The 15,000-nt window shown below is 35.3% G+C and overlaps 1 protein-coding gene across 1 annotated transcript in view; it reads left to right on the forward strand.

The window, feature by feature from the left end:
- The window catches only part of supt3h (SPT3 homolog, SAGA and STAGA complex component), a 290,795-nt gene that overhangs the window by 216,510 nt on the left and 59,285 nt on the right, over window positions 1-15,000 (forward strand). Inside the window, exons 7-10 of the mRNA XM_056477667.1 lie at window positions 3,338-3,393; window positions 4,997-5,019; window positions 7,517-7,629; window positions 8,758-8,868. Coding sequence (XP_056333642.1) covers window positions 3,338-3,393; window positions 4,997-5,019; window positions 7,517-7,629; window positions 8,758-8,868 — 303 coding nt within the window. The remainder of the gene's footprint in view (window positions 1-3,337; window positions 3,394-4,996; window positions 5,020-7,516; window positions 7,630-8,757; window positions 8,869-15,000) is intronic.

Genomic DNA, 15,000 nt, shown 5'->3' on the forward strand with positions numbered 1-15,000 from the left:
TTTTATTAATGTATTAATAATTACGTATTGTTTTATGTATTAATTTATGTTTCATTAATTTTATTTATATCTCAATATGACTTATTATGTCTAAATATGTCTAAATTGTAAGCAAGCTCATAAAGTTGTAAACAAGCTCTTTGCTGTTGCACTGTACATATATTGAATTTAAATCTATCAATTAACCAATTATGAATATTTTTGTAAAGATGCTTGCTTTTGTGAGAATTATCCTTTTATCTCATGGTTGACTCTTTGATAGATATAAGAAATTATGACTAAATTAACTTGCAAAAATAAATGGTGTAAATTAAATAAATCAGGGGTCAGGAACCTTTTTCAGCATATACACACATATATACACACATTTGAAGTCAGAATTATTAAACCCCCTTTGATTTTTTTTTTTTTCTTTAAATATTTCCCAAATGGTGTTTAACAGAGCAAGGAGATTTTCACAGTATGTCTGATAATATTTTTTCTTCTGGAGAAAGTCTTATTTGTTTTATTTCGGCAAGAATTAAAGCAGTTTTTAATTTTTTATGAACCATTGTAAGGTCAATATTATTAACCCCTTTAAGCTATATTTTTTTCGATAGTCTACAGAACAAACCATCATTATACAATAACTTGCCTAATTACCCTAACCTGCCTAGTTAACCTAATTAACCTAGTTAAGCCTTTAAATGTCACTTTAAGCTTTATAGAAGTGTCTTGAAAAATATCTAGTCAAATATTATTTACTGTCATCATGGCAAAGATAAAATAAATCAGTTATTAGAAATGAATTATTAAAACTATTATGTTTATAAATGTGTTGAAAATATCTTCTCTCCGTTAAACAGAAATTAGGAAAAAAATAAACAAGGGGGCTAATAATTCAGGGGGGCTAATAATTCTGACTTGCACTGTATTTAAAAATATCCTATTAATATATTATCAGTTGTATTTTGTATTTCTTATGAATAGTCAACTATAAATAGTATGAAATGATTCATACCACTGGCAAATTCTGACTTTAAAATTAATTTTATTCAACCAGCCAGTTGTTGTTGTTGTTTTTTTTGGACTGGAAATAACACAGGCTTCTCCCAAAAGATAATAAGACGATGTACAAGAGGCATCATTGTAGAAAAAATATGTAGATTTCCCAGCTTTTATTTACATGTCAACAAAAACAGAATTGAAATATATTCTTGTGTACTATAACAAGAATGAATAAAGGACAATTTATAGAATTTCTTTTTTTTACCATCACCACTCAAGAATATTGTCTGAATTGGCGTGCACAAGGTTACTATAGAAATGTAAGTTGTTTGCCCCTTATTAGTGTTGCGATTCAATTTTATCCACAGCACCACACGCGCATTGTCGAAACATACTTTTATTGTTAAATGAGTTCTTAATCATTTCGCTGTAAAAAAAAAAATTGAATTAAAAGGGAATTGCATTTTCAATAGGAAACTGATTTCTAGTGATGGTTATCATTTTTTTAATAATTAAAGGGAGTTTGCTGGAGAGCCACAAATTTTTGGTCAAAATGGTGTTAAAGGGCACATAGTTGACCTCTTTTTTATGATTTAATATTGATATTATGGTTCTTCTGAGTGTGCCAGTTTAGGTTCAGTTTAAAACACAATTCAGATTTTTTTTATTATAATGTGTTAAGTGTCATGTTGGGGGCGTGTCCACAGCTCGCTGATTTAGGGGCGTGTTGCTTCACATGTAAATTAATTTCGGCTTCCCGCCAACGTAACAAGGGGGCGGGGCCATGAGCTCACCCGCTCTGCGTTTGCAACAGAGTCTGACAGGCAGACTGAGAAAAAGCTAGAGTGAGATGATCAGCATTCACACGTACATGTACGACTCTGACACAGACCAAGCAGAGAGTACAAAATCATTTGTGTCTTTGTACAGTTTTACAGCCAACTGTGTGCTAGTTTCAAGTCCCGAGCTTGTACACAGAAACTAATAACCACGCACACTGAATTAACTTTGACTGAGGCACCGAATGCGCCGCTCGAAGCCGCGACACGGCACACCAGACACTCTCTGTGGCGCGGCAGAAACATGAAGTGTCCCGAATCGTCGCGCCACGCATTTTTAAAGTCTAAACATAGGTTTCTGCAGCGGTCCGCGGCGCCCAGCCGTCGACTTGAGTGTACCCTGATAGAAACCTGTTTAGAATTCTAAAACGCATGCTAGTGAAGATCACAGGGAGCTTCTGGGATCGCGAGAAATGCAAACAGCTGAAGTATAAGGTAGACTCAATGAGAAGTACACATGTTTGCAAACCTACCTAAAGATACAACCAATAATTCCGATTAGAGCGATAATGTGGAGAATATTGCTCTTGTGTTGAGCCCAATGAGCCTTGCATCTAAAAATAGAGCTAGCGTGTTCCTTTAGTGATATCGCTTCGACTCACGCTGAAAATGGCGGACGTGAATCAACAAACTGAGGATATGATGACTGTCAATCAATATTGGTGGGTGGGGGGACCGCTCTCCAACGTAAAGTTGCGGTCGGTTTGAAAACAGCTCCAATTGGTCCACCGTTTTTTATGTTGTTAAATTGAAAAAAAAAACACTGGGTGTATTTAAATCACCCCAATATGACGGTCTATACACCATACATGCACATATGTCTGTCCAAACAGCTTGAAAAGTAGATTTTTTACCATAGGTGCCCTTTAAACGTTATAAAATTTTTAAAAGTAATTTCTAAAAAGTTGAAGCTATACAAATAAAAATAGACCCTTTTACAGTTTTCAAATCTGTGTTTGTCTTTTCAGTGTGATTAAAATGACTGAGTATTTTAATCTCTTTTTTATAGATTGTTACAATTATATAATTAGTAATTAATTACTTCTTTTTTAAGTAACTGCCCCAACACTGGTTTTCTCTGTGTTTTGTGATGTATTCATTGATGAACATGATCATTTTAGCGTCAGGGATACAGTTGAAGTCAAAATTATTCGCCCTCCTGTGAATTTTTACCAAATGATGATTAACAGAGCAAGGAATTTTTCACAGGATTTACAATGTTATTTGCTTTCTTCTGGAGAAAGTCTTATTTGTTTTATTTCGGCTAGAATAAAAGCAGTTTTTTATTTTTTTTTTTAACTTTTTAAGGTCAACATTATTAGCCCTCTATTTTAGCCCTCTTAAGCAATATTTGTTTTGATTGCCTTAAGCTGTATAGAAGTGTCTTGAAAATATCTAGTCAAATATTATGTGCTGTCATCATGCAAAGATAAAATAAATCAGTGATTAGAAATGAGTTATTAAAACTATTATGCTTAGAAATGTATTGGAAATGTGTCTCCGTTAAACAGAAATTAGGGAAAAAAATAATCCGGAAGGCTAATAATTCTGACTTCAGCTGTATATGGTTGTGTGCCAGTGTAGATCAGATGGTGTCAGCTATACAGTGCGTCAGATACAGTCTCTGATGAATTGCTGGGTTTCCAGCTTTTTTATTCGAGACCTTGTAAGAACGCGGCTGCGGGATGGTGAACACACCACTGCTGGCTTCTGAAGGCCACATTTCAGCACTAATAATAAGATGCTGTCTGGCACCGAGCTGCATGTTGGGACGGCAGCTCAGCAAACGTGCCTGAATTACCCCCTTACACAACACTGGTGCTGAGTAGACAGAAAATCTGACCAAAAACACGACACGGGCCGGAGATTGAGACACTTTTGGTTTAATAGGGAATGTTTGGATGTAAGTAGGCATTGTGCTTATGTAAATTTTGAGCAGAGTATTTGGCATGCTTGTTTTAATAGCATTGAGGAAAAAGTGTGGATTTTATTCTTTGTTTTTTTTTTTTTTATAAAACAAATAGCGCACACACTTACACTCACCGGCCACTTTATTAGGTACACCTTACTAGTACCGGGTTGGACCCCCCTTTTTCAGATGAGTACACTGTGGTCATAAAGGGATGGACATGGTCCAATCAACAATACTCAGGTAGGCTGTGGTGTTGACACGATGCTCAATTAGTACTAATGGGCCCAAAGTGTGCCAAGAAAATATCCCCCACACCATTACACCACCACCAGCAGCCTGAACTGTTGATATAAGGCAGGATGGATGCATGCTTTCATGTTGTTGATGCCAAATTCTGACCCGACCATCCGAATGTTGCAACAGAAATCGAGACTCATCAGACCAGACATTTTTCCAATCTTCTATTGTCCAGTTTTGGTGAGCCTGTGTGAATTGTAGCCTCAGTTTCCTGCTCTTAGCTGACAAGCACCCGGTGTTATCTGCTGCTGTAGCCCATCCGCCTCAAGGTTGAACGTGTTGTGCATTCAGAGATGCTCTTCTGCAGACCTCGGTTGTAACGAGTGGTTATTTGAGTTACTGTTGCCTTTCTATCAGCTGGAACCAGTCTGACCATTCTCCTCTGACCCCTGGCATCAACAAGGCATTTGCGCTCACAGAACTTCCACTCACAGTCAGATCGTCTTGACCATGTCTACATGCCTGAATGCATTGAGTTGCTGCCATGTGATTGGCTGATTAGAAATTTGCGTTACCGTGCAGTTAGACAGGTTTACCTAATAAAGTGGCCGGTGAGTGTACATTGACATTCTGTTATCTTACTCCAGTGTTTCCCAACCCTGTTCATGGAGGCACATTAACAGTACATATTTTGCATGCCTCCTTATCTGACCCATTAACTTCAGGTTTTAGAGTCTGCTCTTATCTTCTGGTTGATTCAGGTCTGTTTGAATAGGAAGAGATTGAAAATGTGTACTGTTGCTGTGCCTTCAGGAACAGAGTTGGGAAACACTGTCTTATACAATGTTATATTTTTCTGGTTTGTTTACGTGACAATGATGCACTAAAAATAGAAATACTTCTGAAAACGTTTCTTATAATTTAGTTATATATTTATATTATTCAATTCAGTTCATCTTTATTTCTATAGCGCTTTTACAATGTTGATTGTGTCACAGCAGCTTAACATAGACGATCATAGTAAACTGAAACAGTGTCAGTTTAGTTTTCAGTGTTGAAGTTCAGTTTAGTTCAGTTCAGTGTAGTTTAATATTCACTGCTGAAAGTCCAAACACTGAAGAGTAATCCATCGATGCGCAGCTCTTAAAGTCCTGAACTATGCAAGCCAGTGGCGATAGCGGCGAGGAAAAAACTTCACCAATTGACGAAAGTGAAGGATTAAAAACCTTGAGAGGAACCAGGCTCAGTTGGGCACGACCATTTCTTCTATGGCCAAATGTCTTGTGTAGAGCTGCAGTCTAGGCGCCGGAGGCTCGAAGGTGCTGGACGTCCATCGTGGAGAAGCTGCAGGTGGGAGAGGGCACTGGCTGGTATACAGGCTGGCCCTTCAGGATCAATGCGAGGACTCATCTGTCACTGGGGTCTTACAAGGATCAGTCTCATGCTCTCCACTCCTCCATGACCACCACAGCAGCTGCTCAAGATACAGCCTGGTCCAGGATTATGGATACCTTGGGAATATAAAAAAAAGACTAACATAAGCGCAGATGCCGTTCAAATTATAATGTCTTTTGGGAAATGTTTCCGGCTCTGGTTGCAATGCTTTAGAGGATTTGGATTTCAACAGCATTTGAGTTTTATGTGTATGCTAATGCAAAAAGATGTGTCTTTAATCTAGTTTTAAACTGAGTGTGTCTGCTTCCTGAACTGTGCTATGAAGGCTGTTCCAGAGTTTAGATGCCAGATATGAGAAAGATCTACCACCTACTGTTGATTTTGATGTTCTGGGAATAATCAAATGTCCAGAATTAATTGAGCGTAGTGGACGTGAGGGGCTATGATACACCAGGAGCTCCCTCAAATACTGGGGAGCTAAGCCGTTCAGGGCTTTGTAGGTAGTCAATAAAATGTAAAAAATTATACAATATTTAATAGGGAGCCAATGCAATGATGAAAGAGCTGGAGTAATATGATCATATTTCTTTGTTCTAGAAACACTCTAGCAGCTGCATTTTGAACTAGTTGAGGTTTGTTAATTAGGCCAACAGGACAACCGCCTAGTAACGTATTACAATAATCTAATCGAGAGGTCATGAAAGCATAAATAAGCTTTTCCGCATCAGACATTGATAGCATTCGTCGAAGTTTAGCAACATTTTTAAGATGGAAAAAATGCAGTTTTAGAGATGCTTGATGCTTAACAATGAGGGAAAAGTGTGGATTTAAAAAAATATATATTTATTTATTTATTTATTTATTTATTTATTTATTAGTTTTTATTTATTTATTTATTTAGTTAGTTATTATTTATTTATTTAGTTAGTTAGTTATTATTTATTTATTTAGTTAGTTAGTTATTATTTATTTATTTAGTTAGTTAGTTATTTATTTATTTAGTTAGTTATTATTTATTTATTTATTTAGTTAGTTATCATTTATTTAGTTAGTTATTATTTATTTATTTATTTAGTTAGTTATCATTTATTTAGTTAGTTATTATTTATTTATTTAGTTAGTTAGTTATTATTTATTTAGTTAGTTAGTTATTATTTATTTATTTATTTAGTTAGTTATCATTTATTTAGTTAGTTATTATTTATTTATTTATTTAGTTAGTTATCATTTATTTAGTTAGTTATTATTTATTTATTTAGTTAGTTAGTTATTATTTATTATTTAGTTAGTTATTATTTATTTATTTATTTAGTTAGTTATTATTTATTTATTTATTTAGTTAGTTATCATTAATTTAGTTAGTTATTATTTATTTATTTATTTATTTATTTATTAATATTTATTTATTTATTTATTTATTTATTTATTTATTTATTTAGTTAGTTAGTTATTATTTATTTATTTATTTATTTATTTATTTAGTTAGTTATTTAGTTAGTTATTATTTATTTATTTATTTAGTTAGTTAGTTATTATTTATTTTTTTATTTATTTAGTTAGTTATTATTTATTTATTTAGTTAGTTAGTTATTATTTATTTATTTATTTAGTTAGTTATTATTTATTTAGTTAGTTATTATTTATTTATTTAGTTATTATTTATTTATTTATTTATTTATTTATTAGTTATTATTTATTTATTTATTTATTTATTTATTTATTTAGTTATTATTTATTTATCTATTTAGTTAGTTAGTTTTTATTTATTTATTTATTTATTTAGTTAGTTATTATTTATTTATTTAGTTAGTTAGTTATTATTTATTTTTTTATTCATATAGTTATTATTTATTTAGTTAGTTATTATTTATTTATTTAGTTATTTATTAGTTATTATTTATTTATTTATTTAGTTAGTTAGTTATTATTTATTTATTTATTTATTTAGTTAGTTATTATTTATTTATTTAGTTAGTTAGTTAGTTATTATTTATTTAGTTAGTTATTCTTTATTTATTTAGTTATTATTTATTTATTTAGTTAGTTATTATTTATTTAGTTAGTTATTGTTTATTTATTTATTTATTTATTTATTAAACAAATGGCTTTTTTTTTTTTAGAATGACTGAAATGTTTCTCTATTTAGCCAAGAAGGCATCTAAGTTTCGTGAGTGGCTGGACTGCAGCAGTCTGGATGTGAAGCCCAATGCAATGTCTATGGAGATCCTGTCATATCTGGCCTACGAGACCGTGGCACAGGTGAGAAAAGAATGAAATAACTGAAGGAAAGTTTGCACAAAGTTTAAAAGAAAAGGCTAAATGTTTCGGTCACATGTTCACCATTGTTTTTGGGGAATCGACAGCTTATAAAAACATAGTTCTGGGTTCTTTAAAGCTGCTGTATATCAGTTTTTGACTTTTCCAAAGCATAAAAATACCATAGTATGTTTGCAGATATTTAAGAAACATGCTAAGTGAATATTCTTGTTTATCTGAAAAACAATGCTGAAGTCAGATATTCTGCTTTGAAAATGTGCATTACATGCCGGAACATCTGTCTTTGTTTCGGTCATTGCACCCGCCCACTGCCAGTTTAGCCAATTATATTTCAGCATCCAGAGTCAGGCACACAGATATTGGTGTCGTCAATCTGGCAACCTGCGCTTGCATGGTTTTTGAACCAGGTTGCAATACCTAATTCAACCACTAAACTAGTTCAGTTTTTAGACAGTGTTTCTTTTTTTGTTATTTGTCAGAAATGACAGAGGCAGCTTCTTGCAATTCAAAGTCAATGGAGCGATTTGAATTGTTTTCCCTCCCAGTGGGTGAGACCCTCAGATTATGATGCGCTCTGTCCCTCTTAAAGGGATAGTTCACCCAAAAATGAAAGGTTACTCACTATTTACTATTAAGGAAAGTTTTTGCCAAAAACTAGTAACCATTGACATCAGTAGTAGGAAAAACTAATGCTATGGAGTCAATGGTTACCGGTTTTCAGCATTTTTCAAAATATCTTCTTTTAAGTTTAACAGAAGAAAGAAAGCCAAACAGGTTGAAGTGAAGGCAGAGTAATTGATGACAGAATTTAAAATTTTTCAGTGAACTCTTTTACATTACCTAATGTTACCAAATCGGACCAGTATCACAAATGGTATCGGATATCGATATTTTTCATGGTATCAAAGTTAGAAATAGCAATATGCATGTTCATTATCACAATATATTGTATTATTGAATATCGGCACATGTCTATCCAAAAACAAGAGCCTTGTCTAAAGAGTTTCAGTGCTTTGATTGTTTAATGTGATGTTTTCTGGGGGAAAATAAGTGTTATCATCTTGTTCCTTAAGCTCTTACTCATAAGCTGATATGGGTTTTGTGTTTTAGGTTGTTGACCTTGCTCTGTTGGTTAAACAAGATATGACTCCCAAAACTGGTGATCCGTTTCAGTACGCCATTTCTGCTACTTACATCCAATACTGCAGCTCCTCGGCTGAGGTGAGCACACACACGGCTTTATTTCAAACTCTTTTTAAAAAAAAAAAGGAAAAAACCTGCTTGTGTACTAGCAGGTGAGAAAGGAATAGGGAAATATTTTAGCATATATATATATATATATATATATATATATATATATATATATATATATATATATATATATATATATATATATAAACAGTTGAAGTCAGAATTATTAGCCCCCCTGAATTATTAGCCCCTCTGTTTATTTTTTTTCCCCTAATTTCTGTTTAATGGAGAGAAGATTTCTTCAACACATTTCTAATCATAATAGTTTTAATAACTCGTCTCTTATAACTGATTTTTTTTATCTTTGCCATGATGACAGTAAATAATATTTGACTAGATATTTTTCAAGACACTTCTTTACAGCTTAAAGTGACATTTAAAGGCTTAACTAGGTTAATTAGGTTAACTAGGCATGTTAGGGTAATTAGGCAAGTTATTAAAAAATTAAAAACTGCTTTTATTCTAGCTGAAATAAAACAAATAAGACTTTCTCCAAAAGAAAAAATATTATCAGACATACTGCTAGTACACAAGCAGGTTGTTCATTATCTCAATTTAATTATTTTTAAATTATTATTATTTTTTTTTCATTTATTTACATATTTAAATTTTTTTCCTATGTATTTTTATTCGTTTTTTTTTTTTATTTTTTGCTTTTTTTTTTTGCTTTAATTATTTTTCATATTTTTTATTTTTCATTTATTCATATTTTTTTGTTTTTTAGTTATAAGTTGTTTTATTTGTTTTTCTCCATTTACTATTTATTTTATTTTATTTTAATCTGTTTTAATAATTTTTATTTTTTTTCCTTTTTTTTATAATTTATTATTGTTGTTATTTAATAACTTTGTTCAAATAAAACCCACATAACTATAATACTTTTTCTAAATGTGTGTACATTTCATTCTATCAATGTTAATATGTTAGAATGATAGAGTATTACAGAGGATTTTCTGCCTTGAATGGCCAAACATGTCAAATTGACAGCATGATTTTCTTTTATTTAAATACTTTATTTAAAGACCCAACCCACCCCATGCCAGCAAATAATAATACATTTACATATGTAAAATAAAAATACATATATGCAAATGTATAAGTGGTGTGCTGGCTGACAGGTTAAACCTGTTGCAAAATAGGCCCACTTTAAAATATGTCTTACCGTATTCTGATAAACAGTGGACTAGTTAAAATGGTCTCAGTGCTGATAACACTCCTGTAGGGATGTTCATTGGAAGAGAAAGCAAACATGTGTGTGTCCTGCTCTGTGGGTTTGACCTCTTGCCAAACAGAGCCGCCAAGAGTTTGTCCAAGGTGGTTTTGAGATGCGGATCTCTTCCCTGCATGGACCTCACTGTCACTGAAACCACAGGAACCTCATCTGTCTCTGCGGCCAAGGCCACTCTGGCTATTTTTTTATTTTAGTCTGAATTCCAGCATTGTTTTTTTCTGCTAAACCTTGGGGGTCGATGGTGTTCCCGTGTGCCAGAATATGAGCCTGTGGTTTGAGCGATAGAGCCCAGCCATGTCGTAAGACTGCAGGTGATGTTTTCAGGGTTGAACTCGGCTGTTTTGTAGCCCTGACCTCTTTTTTTAACGTCAGAAGTTGCATGAAAGCCAATGTTTGCTTGAAGATGTTTGTGTGAGGAAGGTCGAACACATGCTGATCTCACAAGCAGTCGTCTGATGACAGTACTCCAAAATAAAAGAAGTATATATCCATGTTTTTGAGTATATGATTATCATTTTTCCAAGTTTACTGTTTACATTTATGCATATAGCTAAAGCAACTTACAAATGAGGGCAAGAGAAGTTCACAAGTAACACTATATGTAGCTGGTGTACATCTTCTTTAACCCTTTAACAGATGAAGAATCATATATGGCAACTTTATTGACATTGATTATATATACTATATTCAATTCAATTCACCTTTATTTGTATAGCACTTATACAATGTAGATTGTGTCAAAGCAGCTTCACATAAAAGGTCATAGTAAATAGGAACAGTGTCAGTTCAGTTTGTAGTGTTTAAGTTCAGTTCAGTTTAGCTCAGTTCAGTGTGGTTTAATAATCGCTACTGAGAGTCCAAATACTGAAGAGCAAATCCAACGATGCACAGCTCTACAGATCTCAAACCATGCAAGCCAGTGGCGACAGCGGAGAGGGAAAAAAACTTCACTAATTGGCGCAAGTGAAGAAAAAAAACCTTGAGAGAAACCAGGCTCAGTTGGGCACGATCATTTTAATTTCTCTGCTGGCCAAATGTCTTGTGCAGAGCTGCAGTCTCAGCGGCGGAGGCTGGAAGCTGACCTCAGCGAAGACTCGTCTGTCCCTGGAGCGTCACAGGAATCAGTCTCATGTTCTCCACTCCTCCTAGACCACCACAGTAGCTGCTCAGGATACGGCCTGGTCCAGGATATGGAAACCTTGGGATCATCTCGTCGTTGGTCTTGGGTCAAATTAGTGACTCTGCATATTCTGAGGGCCTCGGGAAGAGTATCCCCAGGTGGAAATGGAGAATAAAGAGAATAATTAGCTTAGCTGCTGTTCATAGTGTATATAAACAAGACGCAGAAACCTGTGTGGAAACCCGCTAAGTGGTGCACTGAGTGTATGCTTTACTAAACAGATAGGTCTTTAATCTAGTTTTGAATTGGGAGAGTGTGTCTGAGCCTCGGACGTTATCAGGAAGACTATTCCAGAGTTTAGGAGCTATAAATGAGAAGGCTTGACCTCCTTTACTCGACTTTGCTATTCTAGGTACTACCAGAAGCCCTGAGTTTTGAGATCTTAAAGAGCGAGTTGGATTGTAGTGAGACAGAAGGTTGGTTAAATAAACAGGAGCTAGATTATTTAAAGCTTTATATGTAAGAAGCAATATTTTAAATTCAATACGAAACTTAACAGGCAGCCAGTGTAAGGAGGATAAAATTGGGGTGATTTGATCAAATTTTGTAGACCTGGTAAGAACTCTGGCAGCTGCATTTTGTACTAATTGAAGTTTGTTAATAGAGGATGCTGGGCAGCCAGCAAACAGTGCATTACAGTAGTCCAGCCTAGAAGTCATAAAAGCATGGACTAGCTTTTCTGCATCTGAGATGGATAGCATAATTCGTAATTTAGCGATATTTCTCAGATGAAAGAAAGCAGTTTTTGTGACATGGGATGTATGATTTTCAAAGTTCTGTTATTATTTCGTTAATGTTAAGTGCTTTAGGTGCTAGTGACCTGATGTTTAGGAGACCAAGCTTCATGAAATTTGTATTTTCACTTTTTAGTGGTTTTTCTGGTTTAATTCTTAATAGATTATTTCTGGAGCACACAGTACGTTTATTTCTTGATCTAATAATACGAGGAACAGACACAGTCTCTATGGAGTTAGCCAGATATGATATAAGTGGGACGAATAGGAGTCTGTTTGGCGAAATTGTGAATTTTGTGAATTTTTACTTACTAGTCAGATAGAGTGAAGTATTCTGGAGATGTTGTCCGACAGGAGTTCAGCTCCAACTCGACTAGGGTGCAGCCTGTCAGCGCGGAAAAGCCTAGGACGCTCCCAGAAAAGATTCCAGTTATTGGCAAAGAGCAATTTCTGTTCTTCACACCATGTTAATAACCATTCATTCAGAGCAAAAAGTCTACTGAACCTTCAATTTCCTCGATGGTAGGTAGGAAGCGGTCCAGAAACGATGATCTGCGTGGCGGGCGAGGTGCGTCGAATCGTCTCGATCAGGCTTCTGAAGTCCTTCTTTAGGATCTCCGTCTGCCGGAGCCCAGTGTCGTTCATCCCCACGTGGAGGACAATGGCACTGAGGCTCTCGGTAGCTCTCAGGATAGTAGGTATCTGTGCAGAAATATTCTTAACTCGGGCACCAGGGAAGCAGAAAGTGCATACTTTCTTAACTTTGGAGGAAGCGGAGCGGACGTGGCGCACAATGGAGTCACCGATGATAGCCACATCACAACCCGTCTCGTGGAGAGGGGCGAAGCGGTGGAGAGATGGAGATGTTCTGCCCCGGGATCTGTCAAGCACCTTACACGGCTGCATCCAGGGGCCATGGTAGCCGGGTGTCGACATGAACGTCGCCTGGGAGAGCCGCACCCTCGGTGCGCTGGGCCTGGACAGAGAAACACGTGGGGTTGAGGAAGATGGAGTGCTGTGATTGTGTTGTACACTTACCGAGCGAGTATGGGGTACATCGAGCAAAGCCCGTTGTTCCCGGAGCCGCGCTTGCTTCGTCTCGAGGGAGCGAATCTGGGACTTCACTGCTTCCAGCTCCAGCTCCAACGCCTCCATCAATGCTTCTCCTGCAGGACAGACACACAAGCGACATTGTACAGGGTGAAGAGCAAAGCCAGTAAGTGAGAAAACAAGTGAATGAGAGAGGTCGGTAGCTTTAGCTGACCAGCGGTGCTAGCAGGCTAAGGCTACAAACAACAGGCGGATGCTCGAGAGACAGAACGCTTGAAAGTAGATTTGTTTGTATAAATGTCTTAAGGGACTGTTCACCCTAAGTAGGAGAGACAAATATTTAGCGAATGAGGAGGTATTTTTTCTATATATACTTATTGAAAAACCAGTGAGTGTTACAAGTGTTCCAACAAACTTTTGAAATGTTATGATTATAATAATATATTAAAACAATATATATATGTAGATAGATAATATTAACGATGACGATGATGATGATAATAATAGTAAAATTCTCCTCCTTGCATTTAGATCTTTGAATGGCTCTTATCTTTGAAACCTGCTTGTCCCCTACACTAGGGGTGTCAAAATGAATTGTTTCTTCGGTGCACCGCGATGCAGAGGAGGACAATTCGGTATCGGTTCAGTAATAATCATAACCAATTATTATGTACTGACATCATTTATCTCATATGCGCTATGTTGCCGTAGCTTACTATGGCAAGGGAGGCGATCGCAAGTATTTACAACTCTCCTACTACTCAAAAACGCAGAAACTGTGCACAATTTCACTGCGTGTCTCCTTGAAAGTGACATAATGTTTAATTCCTCCTGAGGACTTGAAACCTACGATTAATTTGTGTAAAAGAGAAACATGGCAAAGGGAATAGGACAACTGCATAAATAATAAATTACATGAAATTAACCCGAAAATAAATGAAAGGAACTTTGCTAATTATAATTTTACGACCAGGCATGAACAAACAGTCTATACTAGATGTCGAATTGGACATTCTATGTTGGCACATTTGTATTTACCGAATAATGACACACCACCTAAATGTAATTACTGCCAAGCTGCTCTTACCATGAGACATATTTTGTTGGAATGTAGAAGTTTCAATTCCATTAGACACATTTTTTATAAGGAGAGTACTTTGATGGATATTTTTAAAAAGATACCACCAAGAAGAAGCTTAAATTATTTATTTAAAAAATGAACAGAAAAATCATATTTAACTTTAAATATATTTTTATGTGAATTTTATTTATTTCTATTTTTATATATTTGTCTAAGTAACTTTTTATTGTAATAAGAATTTGTTTTTATCATGTTATATTTTTTATGTATATCCATTTTGCCATGAAATACCCATAAGTTGCTGATGTGGCAATAAATAAATAATAAATAAATAAATAATCGATGGCGACGCAGTGGCGCAGTAGGTAGTGCTGTCGCCTCACAGCAAGAAGGTTGCCGTTTCTTTGTGGAGTTGGCATGTTCTCCCTGCGTTCGCCTGGGTTTCCTCCGTGTGCTCCGATTTCCCCCACAGTCCAAAGACATGCGGTATAGGTGAATTGGGTAGGCTAAATTGTCCGTAGAATATGAGTGTGAATTAGTGTGTGTGGATGTTTCCCAGAGATGGGTTGCAGCTGGAAGGGCATCTGCTGCATAAAAACGTGCTGGATAAGTTGGCGGTTCATTCCGCTGTGGCCACCCCAGATTAATAAGCCGAAAAGAAAATGAATGAATGAATGAATAATCAATACAGCCGGTGGGCAAAACGGCACCCCTATGTCACATTGCAGTGGGCCACGAAATTGCAGGGATTTGGACCCTTTTTTAACATCAGGAAATTTAAGGACTTATTGTACGCTTATACACTATACCTACACACATTTCTGTC

The sequence above is a fragment of the Danio aesculapii genome, chromosome 17 (assembly GCF_903798145.1).
Source record: "Danio aesculapii chromosome 17, fDanAes4.1, whole genome shotgun sequence".
Classification (NCBI taxonomy): domain Eukaryota; kingdom Metazoa; phylum Chordata; class Actinopteri; order Cypriniformes; family Danionidae; genus Danio; species Danio aesculapii.